General features: G+C 35.9%; 1 protein-coding gene across 1 annotated transcript; it reads left to right on the plus strand.

The window, feature by feature from the left end:
- The first annotated feature begins 5,411 nt into the window (after positions 1 to 5,411).
- Positions 5,412 to 17,116, plus strand: LOC133706729 (phosphatidylserine decarboxylase proenzyme 3-like). The gene is made up of 21 exons (XM_062132274.1): positions 5,412 to 5,847; positions 5,942 to 6,021; positions 6,364 to 6,388; positions 6,991 to 7,050; positions 7,744 to 7,812; positions 8,405 to 8,509; positions 8,592 to 8,642; positions 8,808 to 8,891; positions 9,556 to 9,647; positions 10,371 to 10,526; positions 10,627 to 10,711; positions 11,635 to 11,746; positions 11,861 to 11,961; positions 13,449 to 13,496; positions 14,758 to 14,904; positions 15,815 to 15,910; positions 16,010 to 16,084; positions 16,171 to 16,263; positions 16,432 to 16,518; positions 16,607 to 16,657; positions 16,825 to 17,116. Exons 1-21 carry the CDS (start codon positions 5,644 to 5,646, stop codon positions 16,969 to 16,971), a joined length of 1,968 nt encoding a protein of 655 aa, XP_061988258.1. The 5' UTR covers positions 5,412 to 5,643; the 3' UTR covers positions 16,972 to 17,116.
- The last annotated feature ends 572 nt before the right edge of the window (positions 17,117 to 17,688 follow it).

The raw sequence follows: 17,688 nt of genomic DNA on the forward strand, positions 1-17,688 counted from the left end.
ATCACATTGATAACTTTGAAAGTTCAGGTATCATTTCAAAAGTCCTCGAAGAGTTCAGACACTGTTGAAGTAAAAAACCCCATGAAGAACTAAAGGAAGTGGGAAAGGTCATTTTTACCCTTATTTTGTGCCTCACGTGCTGGGCACGTGGTCATAGTTAACGGTTCTGTGACGGAAATCGACCGCAGGTACGACATTGATACGAAAAAATGAGTTCAGGTATCACATTGATAACTTTGAAAGTTCAAGTATCATTTCAAAAGTCCTCGAAGAGTTCAGACACTGTTAAAGTAAAAAAACCCTTATCTTTGTTTTGGTTGTAGTATTCTTTACCTCCTCAAGTGGGAAGGAGTTGGGAAAGTGGAAATCCCCATGAGGCTGTAATTTTCTGGGGTTTGACCAAAACCCTGGTGAGCAAAAACTCCCAAAAGTTTGATTCTTTCTCTCTCAGATTTTCATTTGGTTGTGGAAACAGTTTCTTGGGTTTTGATTCAATTGGTCTATTTTGAGTTTGATTGCTGTGTGTGAGTGGATTGATTGTCAGAATACTTCAGGATCTGAATTGCATGTAAATATTTTGACTCAGGATTTCATAGGTTGAAAACAGAGGGGAAGAGAGGGTTTGGATAGATTTAGTAAAGAAAGTGATAGTGAAGAGGTTGATGTTGAGAAGGTTATTTCATTTCTGGACCTCCCACGAAGAGTTTGCCCCTTTGGTTGACCAAGTTTTGAGCAAAATATAACACCTCTTGCAGACAGTGTGGTAGTCTTACTTTTCCTTATAGCTCCTCTTTCTTTCTTCTGTTTTGAATTTATTAGTAATAATTGTCCTGTGTTTTCAAATTACTGATATCAAAATTGTCAATAACAGGTTGTTGACCAATCAACTGGAGTAGACGAAAGTCAGAACAAAGTCTACTGGTCAAAATGATTTATGTATTGAATATAAGCCTAGATTAGTGCAAAACCATGGTATTAGTCAAGCAAAAGATGGTGCTATACATCAAGCTTCAACAAAAGAAATTCTCAACGCAAGCTAGATCAAGAGACTTTCGATCGAAACCAGATTTAATCCATCAAACAACCAAAGAAGTTTGTGCAGTAATGATGTCAAATGTCCAGGAAACTTGATTAACAGCAGGGATTCCACTTTACAGGAGAGCTCAGAAGCAACAGTCTATGCAACTGTTGGTTATTTTCATCAGTGTGTTAGGTTTCAACGGCTAACGCATATATGCAATTGTTTATTGACATGTATCTGTTTATTTCCTTTATTTCAACTAGCCTTCCTGCACGCGCGAGCAGAAGTGCGGTGCTCGCACCTCTTCATTCTGATTTTTTTAAAATGGCTGAATGAACATCAGTTGTTCCATATATATATGTAATGAAGCACAATATGCTTGTGTACTAATACAAATTTTTTTTAAAATCAATAAAGGCATACATGAACTTTATTTGAAAGAGCATTGATGTTCAGCAATTTCTACAATCCAGCAGTTCTAGGAGCTTTGTATCGCAACTTCCTATTATGAACTTCCTGCAAAGCACACAATTGACAATATCAAGCATTCAAAATGGAAAACACTGCCTTAACTAAACCCCATCCAATTTTACAAATTATGTTCCAAAATAGTAACTACACTCTCATGATCACCATCCTCTTTAATTAGTAATGCTTATCTGCTCAAATTCAATAACTTAAAGAACGATGTCAGCAAACTCCAATGACCGTCTGTGTGTAGCATTGGATGCCAAGCTCAATGTGTTTGAGCCCAAAAGTAATTTTGGCAGTATCCTTTAGTGGATCTAGCACAGCGGCCCGATACCCGCGGCCTAAAAATAAGCCTGCTATGGTTTGGGTTACAGCTTCGCCCATTCCGGAATCCATGAGGAAAACGAAACCTTATTGGAGGTAAGTAGCAGAGATCGATTAGGAAACTTCAATCAATAATCCTTCTGCAACAAGGAGCAGTCAGAAACCCTAGGTATATATACCGGGTTTCAAGGACGAATTAAGGACACCTCTCTCATATCAATCAATCCTAGCGATTACAAAGCCTCCCCGGAGCAAACCTTCAACCTTGTTGAAACCCGGTGACCGTGCTCCAGTCCTAGTCTCTCCAAGAGCCGACTGTCAGCATCACCAGACCAACCCGGCGACCGTACTTCCAGTCCCAGTCTCCCAGCGAGCCGACTGCGAGCGCAACCGCCACCGTTACTACCAGCGAAGCAAGGGTAACGCCCTCGCAACCCAGCGAAGCTAAAGTCACGCTTTAGCGCAACCCGTGCTTTCTCCAAACTTCCCAGTGATTGCTCTGCTTAGTCTACAATACTAAGTATCGATTCGGTGAACGCAAGAGACCACAACCAAAGTCCTTATCCGTAAGGCAAAAGTCCTTTTCCGAAAGGCTAGAGAAGAACCCTGTGACGAGGTTGGTGCTCTCCTCGTCCACAGCGCTTGAAGAAGAAGTCAGGTCAAGGGACTACCCCAACGACTGCACCCCGCGGTGCTGGCACGCCTGCGCAATCACTCGCTCAAAAGAGACAGTTTGCAAGCCAACTGGTTTTGGAGCCAAACACAATGTTTTATGTTTATGCTCAAATTCAAGTAAACTCCATATCCATTTTTACACAGCATCCTATACCATTTGAAAATTCATAACTAATTCCAGAAAATTCCATTTTGGGTGATTCTAGTTCTACATGACTCTTTAAGATGTCTACTAAAACTCTTTAGAAGGAACCGACCTCAAATTCCCAGTAGATCAGTACAGTTTTGCAAAAGTAAGTGACTGGGTCGAAATTCCAGAAAATGGCTCAAATCTCTTAGGGCCCGTTTGGATATAGGGATTTGGGAGTGTGGATTTGGATTTGAAACCCCCAAATCCAAATCTGTTTGTTTGGCTGTCTTCTTTAGTGAGTATTTGGATTTCTTCAAAATCACCCCAGAGATTTCAGATAGCAAATTTTGATGATTTCAAATAACTAGGGGACCCTAGTTATTTCAAATTAAATCATCAGGTCTTGGATTCCTTGAAAAAACAGATCATGCTCTCTCTTTCTTCTTTTCTCCTCTTTCTCTCTCCAAGGTTTCTCTCACATCCTTCGATCTACTCTCTCTCACTACAGTCTCTAATCTCTTCTGGGATTGGATTGAAGAAATCCAGGCCCAACCTACTGTCTCGACTCCAACAGAGACCGGACCCAGCCATCATCGACGCCAGCGACCAAGAAGGCCAGACCCGCTGCTCACTCGTCGCTGAACTCGCTCTTTGGCGATCTAGGCTTCTCCGTCGATCTTCGTCTCGTCTTCGGCTTTATCGATCACCTCTTTCTCTCTTTCTCTCTCTCGGTATCGATCACCTCTTTTCTCTCACTTGGTCTGTTCTTCTTCATTCTGTGGCCTTGATGTAAAGCATTAGGATCGAATTCATTCTCTCTCTCCGCGTTTCTGTGTTTCGGCTTAGCCTCTATATCTTCTTCTGCGTCGCCGATGACTCATTGAAGCCGGCAATGGTGGCTGAGCTCTCCGCCGCCGACTTCATCCCCTCCGAGTCAAGTTTCAGATTGCTCTGAAGCCTTTGATGGTTGATTTGGTTGAGATGGATGATGTTCTAATATTACAAAATCTAAATCTTCAATTTTAAATCTCTATATATCTTTTTTAATTCAAACAGCAAAATTTAGAATACACATATTTCAATTCTGCAGATTTTAAATACATAAGATTTGAAATTCAAATCCAAATTAAAATTCTGTTTCTAAACGAGGCCTTAGTTTTTTTTTTTTCGCCTCCTCGTTTTCTCTGCGTCCGAGAAATCCTCAGAGATAGTGGAATTCACTACTCTCCTTAAGTTATCAGACAATCTCTTAATTATCGGTTAATGAAACTTTGGCTCCTGTTTCTTCCTCTTTCCCTTCTCCCCCTATACTCTTCTCTCTCTTTTTTACTCGGCGTCGGCAGAAGCCTCATGTCCGTCTCCTCTCTTTCTCTCCCCATGATCTGCCACCTCACCATGCTTTCTGCATTTACGTTTCTAACCCTCCTTGCTGTCTTCCACCTCAGCCAAACCAGGGGCAAAATTGGAAGTTCGAAAGTTTCCCCAAGATGAACAGTAAAGTCCTCTTCACTTTATTAATAGAGACAGAGATTTGTTGCCATTTGCTCCATACTAATGGCCTAATGCCCATCAAATCATCAAGTTAATTTCATTGATAAACAACTTTCTTTTATGATGGAAAAAGAAGTTTGCAGCTGCTGAAGATGAATGCTATTATCAGATTATGTATATAGCAAAACGTTGAAGCAAGGGCCGAGGGATAAGTAAACTTCAAACTTAGTCTATTTTTTGAACACTACTATGATAAAATCATCCTTTAAGGACTAAGAGAAGACATTATGATTATGATTCACCCCACGCAAGCACTATTGCTAGTCAAATATTAAATAAGAAAAATGAAACAAGTATCTCTTTCATCTTCTTCACACAGTTCCATTCCCCAATGGTGGGCACATGATGTAAACAAACATCTTCACTCCTAAGTTGATTTTGTGTACATATCAAGACTTTCACCAGTCTAGGACTTAGAGAGCTACGATATAGATCAATATTTACCCTCCCACTGGTGCTAAAGAAAGTTTCCGAAGTTATAGTTGACACTTGAATAGCTTTTTGTTATTAATCAAAAAGCTACTAACGACGAAAGAAAAAGCTACTGTTAGTATATTGAAAACATACTATCATTCTTCAAAAAAATTGTTGTCAGTTAATTAACAAAAGTTTTTCAAAGGATGATAGTGACTTTTCTGACGCATGATAATAACTTTTCTGAAAATTGACAGTAACTTTTTCATTTGTCAATAATAGTTTTTTGGCTATTCGACAGAAACTACTGTTCGTTGGAAGTAGTTTTTTTTGTTCGTGGAAGCAACTTTTTTGTTCGTTGGCGGTAACTTTTCAATTAATGACGGTAGCTCTTTTGACATAGTGACATTTTCATAAGTAATGAAAGTTAAAAATAAGAACCAAATCAATAATGTCAAAACACGCTTAAAATTAACTAAAAAAAAATTGTATCGATATATCAATTAACCAAATTTACATTGCAGTTTCGATTAATACTTAAAAACATCAAATATATAGAACCACAAACTTTTATAACGTGTCTTTAAAATCATGAAACATACCCGGGTAGAATCGCACCAAAGAATCAACCCACCAGCCAGCATATGGAACGAAGAATCGCACGATGCATAAAAAACCGAATAAATAGAACCAAATGTACCCCTATGCCAATTTTGACGGTAGGTAGAAATCGCAGCACTTCTCCAACGGACCACCATTTTCCCAATATGGCTCATAAAAAGCTTTGGGGACAAAGCGGCTCTGTATGAAATGGTTCCATGGTCCACACTAATAGTGCGCCCTCAATCACTCTTGAAAATAACAAAAAGTTACGGGCAGAGAAAAAGTCGTATATCTTTTTTAAGAAAAATTCTGGGAATCCATCACCATTTTTTATAAGACTGGAATCATAGTCTCTCTGGGTATATAAATATACACACACACGAAAAATTCCTCCCACTTTGTTTCGACTCTCTCTCTCTCTCTCTCTCTCTCTCTGCGGAAGAGCAAGAGCAAAATGGGGCAGGGAAGCTCCAAAGAAGACACTGGTGTTGCTTCAGCTTCAGAGTCGTCCTCCAAAGCAGGAGGAGGATCCAGTCGGTCTCGCCTGAAGCAGCGACTGCACCGTCGTCGACGCCGGAGTCGCTCCAATTCCTCGTCTCATCACAAATGCCTCGCCGCCGAGGATTTCGTCGGAATCGCTCTCCTCACCCTCGTTCGAGTATGTTCCTTCTTCTTCTTCTTCTTCTTCTCTTGCTTGCTTGCTTGTTTGTGAATTGAGATTTGAATTGTAATTGGTGCGTGGTGTTGTTTAGGCTGAAATGAAGTTCAAGGACAAGTGGCTCGCCTGTCTTTCCTTTGGAGAGCAAACCTTTCGTACACAGATCTCTGATCAGTAACTATTTCTTCTTCTTTTGTCTTCTTCTTCTCTCTCTTTTTTATTTTTTATTTTTTATTTATTTTTTATGAAATATCAAGAAGAAAGTACAAAACAGTAAAAACAGTAGAAAAGAAATGCTTCAGCTACTAAAAGTTTTCAAAGATATTTGTCATAGAGCAAATAACTATAGTCGAAGAGTTTAGGTGAAAAGTAGGATTTCTTTTTTAAAAAACAGAGTCTATTGTATCAAAGTAGTTTTCCTTTCTATTAACCTTAAGTATACTGCACCAAACTTGTTTAAAACATTATGCTTGTGCTGTGTATTGAATTCTTTCTTTTTCTTTTTCTTTATTGCAGAACAGACAAACCTGTTTGGAATTCTGTAAGTACCCTAAACCACATATATTTGATTCTGTGTGTGTATATATGCATTATGGCAATTACATCAATGTTTCACTTCTTCTTTGCTTCATGTATTTAACTTAGTGCCATCTATGCATTATGGCATACTCATAACCTAGGTGATACTTTTTATACCAGTGTGAGCTTACTTCTGGTGTCATTGTTACTTTGCGACTCTAGTGCATGGGAGAATTCCAAGTAAGGAAGCAATCAGAAAAGTTAATGAGAGATTCTCGTGTGTGGGTACTGGGGGGAAGGCGAAAAGGATCGCTTGATGATCTGGGTGTTATGAAATTTGAGATAAAGGAGCTTTTCGGGGTCGGCAATAGTGTTAAAATAAATATGGCTCTTTTAGGGTACATGAAGTTTTAAAGTTGTAGTGGGAGCCGTTGTAAGTTAAGATGCTAGCTTGGTTATTGGCTTGTGGGAGGGTTAATTCATGTGATCAGATCCAAAAGAGAAGGCCTTATGTATGCATTTTCGGATCACTTTTAAATGTCGTAGAGTCCTGGAACTCTCAATACAGTATTTGTGATTGTGGGAAAACTCATCTCTCTCTGTATTTTTCCCTTTATTTTGCAGGCAAAGAAGCTTTGTCTGGACAAAAATGGGCCTCGTTTTGCAAGGATCTCAGTGTTTGAGGTGTGTAATGAATTTAATTTATTTAGTCTCCCTGTATAGTAGTTTTGTGGAAGAGGTTTTCTTCTGTGAGAATAAACTAGTCAAAGTCTTGCCACGTGGAAAGGACATGGCTTGTGGTCTCCTTATTTAGGCATGACTGCGGCGTTTGGCATAGATTCTAAAGAACTTGGGATGCATCGTTATCAGGAACAACACATGATAACACCTTGTAAATGAAAAGTTAGAATTTCTTGTAGAGTTGTGGTGCAACTACACAGAGTTTCTTAAATTGTAGTCTTCTGCATCCATCTCGATTTTCAGCTTCAATTATTTTTCTTAGTTGTTTAAACAGTTTTTATATGTGGGGCTGAAATCCACCACTCCTGATTCTATTATCTGCATTCCAAAGTCACCAAAGAAAGAAGATTTTGAAAGTTCTATAGAGAGAAAAGAGTGGTAAACTGTTTTTTATTTTTTTATTTTTATTATTATTATTTTTTTATTAAGAGAAAGAGAGGAGGAGGAGGGGGTTAGGGGTATAGATTTTTTTCACCTTCATATATATGATGGTCTTTTATAATTCTATGAGAAAGAGTCTGTATGTCAGTTTTTGCCTGCTATATTTCTACTTTAATTGGAAAATGTAGAAATGTTTAATCATTGCTGTAACTTTTGTATGTTTTTCCACCTGATTAAATATATTACATGATGCAGACGAATAAAATGTATAAGAACACTCTGATAGGATTTTGTGAGATTGATCTACTTGAATTTCTAACCAGGGTAAGTCACCTTCTTCATATATTACTTGTCATTTTTTAACATGTTACAATTGTTTCAAGTAGGACTTTATATCTACTTTGCTGCAATAATGACACAGTTATGTACAATATCCGTATATACTGTTAGGAATTTTAAAATCTATCCATTGATTTTGGAAATTTCTGTATTTGTGTACCATTAGCTATATGGAAACAATATGCTGTTTACCTGAACTATAACGAAAATTTACATCTATATAATTTGGCTTTGATATTCACAGAATACCTAGAAATTTGAGAATTTGTATGGGTTATTGGAATGGGCCTTTTTTATTTTTGGGCAAAGTGGATGCTTGCAATCATGGTTGATAAATTGACATAAACAAACATGCGTTAGAGTTACAGTTGAGATCGTTGAGTGAAGCTAATTTGAGTTTAGCTGTTTTTCCACTAAGTTCTGCAATACTTTGTAAGAAGCTTAAAGGTCTTTGGGGATGGAAAGAGGGGATTAAACTGATTAGTTGTTATGCTTAATATGTTTATGTTTATTTTATTCATTACTGTTCAAGATTTTTGTCTCTCTAACTCTTACCATGGATGGTAAGCTGTTGTAGGAATTAGAATCCGATTCCAGTTCCGAGTGTGAGACATTGAACCTGTTAGATCCATCATCACCAGACAAAGTTGTGGGAGAAATATCTGTTTCAATATCTGTTGAGGTGTGCTATGTATAACTTCTTGTTTTGCATAATTAAGTTAAATAAACTAGTATTTGTAACATGTCTTTTGAAATTTTGACAGGACCCAATTGAAACAGAAAAGAGTTTTGCAAGACGCATTTTATCCCTAGTGGTATGTTCAGATTTTTATATACAAGACATTGTTTGATTTTCACAGGGACAAATCCATGTTGCTGTTCTATGTCTAGTTTCCTAAGGAATTGCAATGCATCTGTGCCTTTTTTTGTTTACATTGATGCTTACTAATGAAAATTGTGGATGTTTGTACAATACGCAGGACTACAATGAAGATGGACACCTTTCATTGTCTGAATTTTCTGACTTAATTACTGCTTTTGGGAATCAAGTGGCAGTGAACAAGGTTTGAACTATGTGTTAATATATAGGAAAATTGGTACCCGGTCCTTTGGGTTCTGATTTTTGTTGTCTGCTATCCAGTTAGATTTCCTGTTTTTGATTGGTGCTTACTGAAATAAACGCAGAATTTTTCAGCATTTTAAAAACTTTGCCACTCACTGTTATGTTCCCAGTCCCCTCTGTGTCAGCCTGTAAGTCGGTATTCACCTTACATCTACGAATGTGCAGTGTAGCATCTCATTTGTTAGAAGTTTTATCAAATCTTGAAGCTTTTTAACAGGAGGAGCCTTTGTAATTCAGACCCTTGTTGTGACCTCTTTGCATTTCCTCATCTTCATGAGGAAGGGCATGAAATTCTCCCTCCCCACCCACTCGGGGTAAATAAATAAAACAAAGATGATTCCTAGACAAAAAGAGAGAGAGAGAAAAAAAAAAATCTCCGTGAGGAACATTAAAAAAAATTATGGTACCTTGAGTATGTATTATTGTCCACATGTCCAGATCCTTAGTTTGAAGTGCTTGCATTTTGTATAGGTTTTGGGATTGAATACTATTAAGTAGGTTGCTCAAATATCAGATGAGTGTTACTGTGTGATATTTGTTTGTTGGTCTGTGTTATCTTTTTCTTTTTGGTTCCATATCTGAAAAGTATCTTCCTTGCTTGCTAGAAAGAGGAGATGTTTAAAGCAGCTGACAAGAACAGGGATGGTGTTGTTAGCATGGATGAGTTGGCTGACCTTCTTGCCATTCAACAAGAAAAGTAATGATACATATAGATATTACAGCAAAGAGTTTAAATCATTAATTATATCACTAAAGATATCTATTGTTTATCTCCATATGTATTTCATATAGATATTTTTGAGAATTTAATATTCACTTTGTTCCTTTAATATGCCATTGTACATATAGATACAGTATTTTCTTTCTCAGCCCAAATTAGGAAAGTTTCGTCTGTTTCATGCTTTCTGTAAGTTTTGCAATATGGAAAAGTTGTCTTGTAAATGGTTTGATAGAAAGGTTTTCTTTGGTTTATCCTTCGTTCAGGTTTAGATTGTTGTTTGATAGTGGCTTCATTTCAAAAATATTTTCTTACATTTTTCTTTTATAAGTTTCTGAAAAAGACTAAACAAAGTTCTTCCTTGTCTTTAAAAAGGTTGAGCAATATATATTAGAAAGCTTTCCACCTTTGGGAAATATTTTCCATCCCAGATGTTTTTTTTTTATCTATCAGTGATGTTTGCATTCTTCACATTCTTGTTAAACCATTGACAAAAAATTGACCCCAAGTTAGCTCGACCCATATATACTTCTGTAGCTGTTTATAGTTGCAGACTCTAAACAATTTCACAACCACTTTTTTTATATGGCAAACCTGTATTTTTTGGTGCACCATGTTTTTGAATTCTGTATAATTGCAGCATGTTTGAATGTAGAATGTATTTCCCTTATGTCTCATGTGAACAACCTGTGCGATTTACAGGGAACCAATAATCAATTGCTGTCCTGTTTGTGGCGAGACTCTTGAAGATTCTGATACGCTGAACCACATGATTCATTTGACCCTATGTTTTGATGAAGGAACTGGAAAACAGGTTATGACTGGAGGATTTTTGACAGATAAACAGGCTAATTATGGGTAAGAATTTTGCCATATCATGTTTGTGAGAGATAGTGAGAGTTTACTTTCAGTTTTGTGGTTATGATTCTGTGATACTAAGATCAACTTATATCTGTAGGTGGATGTTTAAGCTTAGTGAATGGGCCCATTTTTCATCCTATGACATTGGTTTAAACTCTGGATCAAGTAGTTCCCATATTCTGGTATACTTTGTTAGATTTTCATTTTCTTTAATTTCTGTTGATCTGTTCTTCAGAATAAAACTTTTGGGTGATGTCTTTGTCAGTTAGAGTCTGGTTTTCATGATTGTATTTTACATATGAATTCTATAGTTGCAACACTGGTCAAGCTATTTTCCTCGCATTTTTTCCAGTATTAAGAAATGTTTTAATGACATAATATCTCTGGTCGCAAGAATTGACTCTTCAGTTTTAGGTGTTACAAGGACACAATTTTCTTCTGCAGTTTGTTGGCTGTGTTTTCAGTCATTTGAAACAAGAGCATAAGTTAGTTGTATTTGTCACTCTGAGAAGTTGGCAGGGTGAATTTACAGGTGTAAAATTTTCTATATTTTGTTAGATTGGAAGCCTGAGTCTTTCAGTAGTTTAGGTCATCATAGAGGAAATTGTATCCATACTGATGTACTATTTGATTGTTATGACTTATAAGTACTCGTTGATGATGCCTTTGATATCACCTTGAAGATATATCCTGTATCTTCCATATTGCTTTTCCAGCTAGATTATGAAATTGATCATATAATTGAATGGTTTAACTGGTGTGCATCATAGTACTTGGGTGTGGAGTGAATCCCACATTGCATAAGATCTTGTATCAGTCCACATAACCAATTGGTTCGAGTTGTATGTGTGTTTTGGCTCGAATGTCAGCACATGAGGGGCATTGGCTCAAATCTCATAATGAATAAGTATATCTTTGAATTAGAGCTTATAAAGTCCACCTACTGCCAAATTGTTTTCTCTTGGATGCCCAACTTTCTTCAGTTTTTAATTGGCTCCTTTTTCTCCACTGGCATCTCATTTTGTGCATTGAAGATGTGGTGCAATCATCTTTTGCTCTGAACTAAAATACTCATGTAATTTTTTCTTAACTATTTATTGCTTAGGTATTTGATCGGAAGACAAAGAGACTTGTGGAAGAATTGATAGATGGAAAGATTGTCTTGTCAATGAGAGCCATTTACCAGTCAAAGCTAGGGCTTGGCCTTCTGGATACAGGTATATATTGATTATTGAATGGTGTTTATGACAACACATGTTATACAGAAAGAAAAGTGCAGAGAAGTTGTTATAAATCGCTTAATCTTGTTTTGTTTGCTGTTATTAATATAGGGGCTAAGGAGCTCTTGCAGAACATCTCTGAAAAGCAAGGGAGGAAAATGAACTCTCTGGAATCTGCTAAAGATATACCAAAATTCGTCGAATTTTTTAAGGTATGCTTATCTCTTCTACTTAGCATCATATTGTGACTAATTCTTTATGACTTTTTAAAAATGATTTCCTACCAAAAAGTACATGGAAAAGTCTGGAATGTGTCTGGGAATATGCTGGTACATTTATCGTACTTAAAAAACATGGAAAAGGCATGTGGATGCATATTTTGTAAGAAATGGACACACTTGGGCATTTAACCTACAATAAACATTGAAAAGACAGGGATGTACCTTGGTCTTGTTCTATTAATGCATCAGCATGTCCATTGTGCGCACACACACACACATGCCCTCCTAATGCTTTCACCCCATGGAGTATGATGCCCTAGAATTTGGCTATTCCATGCCTTCTTTTGTGCAATTTGGTTTAGAAGTGCTTTCAGTAGTACCACGGTATTGTAAAATTCCTTGGGCTCACCTTCATCCTCTTACCATTCCTTGAAGACATTCATATCAGTTAAAAATTAGTTTAACTGAGAGCACAAACAGAAGAAAATAACAAAAATGACTAATAATTTTTTTGTATGATAGTTCTTTGCACGATTTTTTCTATCATACTAATTGCATTTCCTTCAGGGTAATTAAATGAGTGGACTTTCTGTTCACCAAACTCAATGCATTTATTTCTTGATTAGATCTAAAGATCTTGCAGATTGTTTCAACTTTTCAGTGCTTTTTTGTTTTTCCAGTCCTTAATTCTTTTTGTTTCGCTAATTCAGTATAAAGGAAAGTTCAGTCCATTACTATCTTAATAAAAGTTTGACTGGCAGCCCTCTGTGAATAGTGATAGTACAAGTAGATGCTGTTTTTTGCACTTGTGCTTTCAATTTCTTTCTTTTCATGGACTTTTAGTGCATAAAAACTCTGCAGCTGACTTCTTTTCTCTTTTTTCATTTCATTTTTCGAATCATATATTTACATTTATTAAAAAAAAAAAAATCTCTTTATGATTTATGCCTTGCCCGGGGAAATGACAGTGTTAAGTAGAAATGTTGCGTTGTCTTATTTTGTCTGTGACACAGTTCTATTAGTTAGTTTAATGATTAGTGGTGTCAGTTACAAAGACAGGTTCTTTAGTTGTATGTGAGTTCTGAATTGTATGCTTTTGAAGAGTGTGTCTAAAACACGTTCATTTTGTTATTTTCTGAATAAAGCATGCGTATCGTTTTCATTTTAAAACTAAGCATCTTCTTTGAAACATAATTACATATCTATGTATATGTAAATGTTGGTTGTTGTATCTAAGCATGTGATTTGACTGTTTTTCAAAGGTGACTTTGATTATATATAACTATGGTATTGTAGGATCAACTCAATTTGGCCGAAGCCAAGTACCCTTTGAAATATAATTACATATCTATGTATATGTAAATTTTGAAATATAATTACTTATCTGTGTATATGTAAATACTGGTTGCTGTGTCTAAGTATGTGATTTGACTGTTCTCCATAGGTGACTTTGATTATATATAACTATGGTATTGTAGGATCAACTCAATTTGGCTGAAATGAAGTACCCCTTGGAACATTTTAAGGTAAACTCATACTTTATGAAATTCATGTTGTTTATTTAAATTTAGATAAAGTTTCATCTTCTGTGGCTTATCAGTACTTCTGCCACTGATTAAATTCATATTTTTAAATTATAATTGTAAAATTAAAAATAAAGTGTTAAATTCTGCATATGTAGGTAGGCCAAAGTAGTTTAGGTACATTCCTGTCGGTATGATTTTTCTTGATTGAATGAGCTTTGATTTGAATACAATTTGAGTTTAGGATTGAGGGTATCATTTGAAAGGATTTAGATGGCCTTCTCATTCATTTGCCTTGTATCTTTTTTCTTTTTGGCTTAAGAAAGACTTGTAGTTATAGGTCAAAACTCATTCATAAAAGGTCTATGTTTCTCATCCAAAAAAGGAAAAGAAGAAAGTTCTGCACATGCTATTCTATACCTTTTACATTCCAGCTCATGTTCTGAACTAAAATCATTTATCTTTCAAGTTTGACAAGCTTATTTCACAATATCTTACAAAGCTTGTGAGAATACTTCTGCCTTACCATATCCTTTGTTTGAATATTTGGGTTGGGAATTCCTCTGTGGACTCCTTGTCCATCTTGTTGTATTATGCTTTTCTCGAGTTTTCAATAAATGCTGTTTCTTTTAAAAAAATAAAAATTAAAAAAATTAAAAGGAGTTCAAAGTAATTTTGCTTGAACTGAACAAAATTTATGAATGAGTTTTGACATGCATGTTAAAAAATACCAACTAAAGTTCAAAACACTCATCCAACCATTCATTCGAAAGTCATCACTTGGTCCTTATTATAGGGTCCTCATTAGAAGCTCTCCCATTGATATACTCATTAACTGAAAAGCTTTTTTCAAATCAGCTATTGTGTTAATGCGGCATGTTTAAGTATCCTCTGAAATTTTAGCTCTATAGAATGTCTAGATGTTTAAGTACCCTTTTCCAAAACTACTTTATTGTTCCTACTTCCCATGGAATAATATTCTTGACCCCCACCACTGGTTTTGGCGACGCAGTTAAGTCCTTGATCTCTTTGGTATCCTCCATTAATTTTATAAAGCATGATTTCAACTCAATAGCAGAGTTTTCTTTTGTTTTGATGTATTTTTAGCTATGATTGAAAAGAGCTGTCTTTGGCTGTTGGATCTAGTTTAGATATGCTCTTGGTTGGCTGATGACATACTCGCTTTTCTGGAACATTTGACATGTAACAGTGCCCTCACATTCTCAAGAACATAACATCTTTTTTTTTTTAATTGTGTTTGTAGACATTCAATCAATTTTTTGTGAGAGAGTTAAAGCCTGGTGCAAGACCAGTTGCCTGCCCAGAACGTGATGATGTTGCCGTCTGTGGTGCAGATAGCCGTCTTACAGCATTCAGTTCTGTTGATGACAGTCTAAGATTTTGGATTAAGGTAATTTCTGACTAACGCACTTGGAATAATTCTGTGGCAGACATACAAATTATTTTAAAGCACTTTTTTTTTTTTTTGTGCTTGCCCTCATAGTTCAGGGAAAAGAATTGCAGCTTTGGTTTGATGCTGAAAATAGATGAAGTTAAATGATGAACATGGGTTGAAACTTGAAACTTTATAAGAATAAATCATGCTATGCCATTAATTACTAATTTAAATTCAATTAAAACTTAATCAACCCAAACCTTCACTAGTAGTACATAGGAAACTATACGAGTTGCTTGTCTATAAATTTACTAATGCAACAATTCTATGGCAGACGTACAAATTATATTAAAGCATTTTTCTGTGCTTGCCCTCATAGTTCAGGGAAAAGAATTGCAGCTTATGTTGCTAAAAATACATCAAAATTAATTGATGAATGTGGGATTGCAGAGAATAAATCATTTTATGCCATTAATTACAAATTTAAATTCAATTAACACTTAATTAATCCAAACCTTCTTGACTAGGTACTCATAGGAAAAATATGAGGTGCTTGTCTATTATTCCATACTATATTGATTATAAACCTGTCTGCATGGACTTTGCTGAATTGATATTAGATGTGATCTAAAGTGTTGTTGTGACTGCTGAACTGTTTAGCAAACTAATCTGTCGTACAAATGTAGCACTCCAGAGCTGGCAGTATGTGCAGTCCCAGAAAAACTAGAGACAGATGTGTGTGTGTGTGTGTGTATATATTTATATTTCATAGAATAAAGTTAAAGAGATAAAGGCAAACTATTATAAGTTAGGTCTGGTTGGCACATTCTTTTATATTTCTTATGTCTCCATTAAGCCATATTATTTATTATTTGATCTTCGTCTAGATTTTTGAATGTCTTTTGATCATTTGTTGTTACTTTAGGGTCGGAAGTTTTCAGTTCAAGGACTTCTGGGGAAAGATATTTGTTCCAGTGCTTTTATTAATGGAACATTGGTTATCCTTCGTTTGGCACCACAGGTATCTGTCATTGAATGCACTTTATTACCTTGTAGCATGAAGTTGAACTTTCTATTCTCTGATTCTGTATTTTGATACTAAAATCTAACATTGATTTAGGATTATCATCGTTTTCATAGTCCTGTTTCTGGAACTGTTGAGCAGTTTGTAAATATACCTGGATGCCTATATACGGTATGTGATTGTGGATGTGATATTTTCTGGCTTCTCTTGAAATATTTTTGGTATTCCCTTAATGTTTTTCCATTTCCCTTGTTCAGGTTAACCCTATTGCTGTTAATAGCAAGTATTGTAATGTCTTCACTGAGAATAAGCGAGTAGTATCAATTATATCAACGACAGAGTTTGGAAAGGTTAATGACTGCAATCATCTGTCTTTTCAAAATGTTAAAAACTCTTTTCTATTACCATGTCCCGTTTAGCTTGCATTCCAAAATGAATAAAATATTCATGTTCTGAAATCTGAACTCATAATTGGAGTGGCACTAGCGTGATCCGTTTCATCAACTTTCTCTCTACAGGTGGCTTTTGTTGCAATCGGTGCAACTATGGTTGGCAGCATCTCCTTTTTAAAGAAGGAGGGAGACCATGTTAAGAAAGGAGATGAGGTTAAGATTCTCTATTTGATGTATTTTGGGTTTCTATATTATGTAGAATATACTCTCATCTGTTTTTAACTGGCATTATGTTCATCAGTTTGGATATTTCTCGTTTGGTGGAAGTACTGTGATTTGTGTTTTCGAAAAGGTTAGTATTGGAATAAATAGTTCTTGAATGCACATAAGATAAGATATCACCATGTTGGGGTTCTTTTGGCTTGTTATATCTTGAAAAGAAGCAGCATACCATTTTCAGATTTTAACTGCTGTAAATATAACTAGGTCCTCTGGCTTATTGTGTGTGTTGTCATGCAGGATGTGATTGAGATAGATGAGGATCTCTTAGCAAATAGTTCCCGATCACTAGAGACCTTGGTTTCTGTTGGGATGAAGTTGGGTGTGTCAAAAAAACAAGCCAACATTGAGTTGCCAGACTTACATAACTGTGTGTTGCAAGATTGAGAGAGGTTTCATTCTTTGTACTATTGAAATTTATCGACACCCTAGAGTTTTCTCATACTTTTGTCAACTAATGATATGACAAATAAATAAAGTTCAGATATGAGTAAATGAAATACCTTCAGCCGGCTAAAATGTTGGAATTTGATTTGGTGCCTCGAAATTTAAGCTAGGAGTTGAGCAAAATTTTGTACTTTGTTCGCAAACCTATCCAACAGATTGTATCCTGGGTTACTACAGATGGAAAAAAAGTGGTAATCATTTAAAGGAACCAGTTTGAAATTCATTCCATGTGCAACAGATTGTATTCTGTTCGATGTTAACGTATTGCCGCAGCAAGTTGCTGAAGAGTAAAAAACATCTATTTAAATTGAGCAGTGGAGAATCCATAACTGTTTCTTGTAAAGTTAATAGGGGCGAGATAAAGAAGCTTGCTATAGCCTCTATGGCAATTCGTCAAACATGTGCCACATCCTCCTCAACAACAACATCAAGGAAGCGCTGAACTGTACATGTGACAGTTTCATATGCAGAAACAATGAATCACGTTCACTTGCATGTAATTAGCAGTTTGGATTTGCTTTGTTTTTGAGAATAATATCATGCTGGCGGGTGATATTAGATAATTGGACCCAGAATCTTGAACAGGAAGAAGTTTGACATGATATCAAACTGTTGTGTGAAAGCATCAACAAAATGAATCGAAAGAAAATGTTCAAA

This window comes from Rosa rugosa, chromosome 4, assembly GCF_958449725.1.
Source record: "Rosa rugosa chromosome 4, drRosRugo1.1, whole genome shotgun sequence".
Taxonomy (NCBI): domain Eukaryota; kingdom Viridiplantae; phylum Streptophyta; class Magnoliopsida; order Rosales; family Rosaceae; genus Rosa; species Rosa rugosa.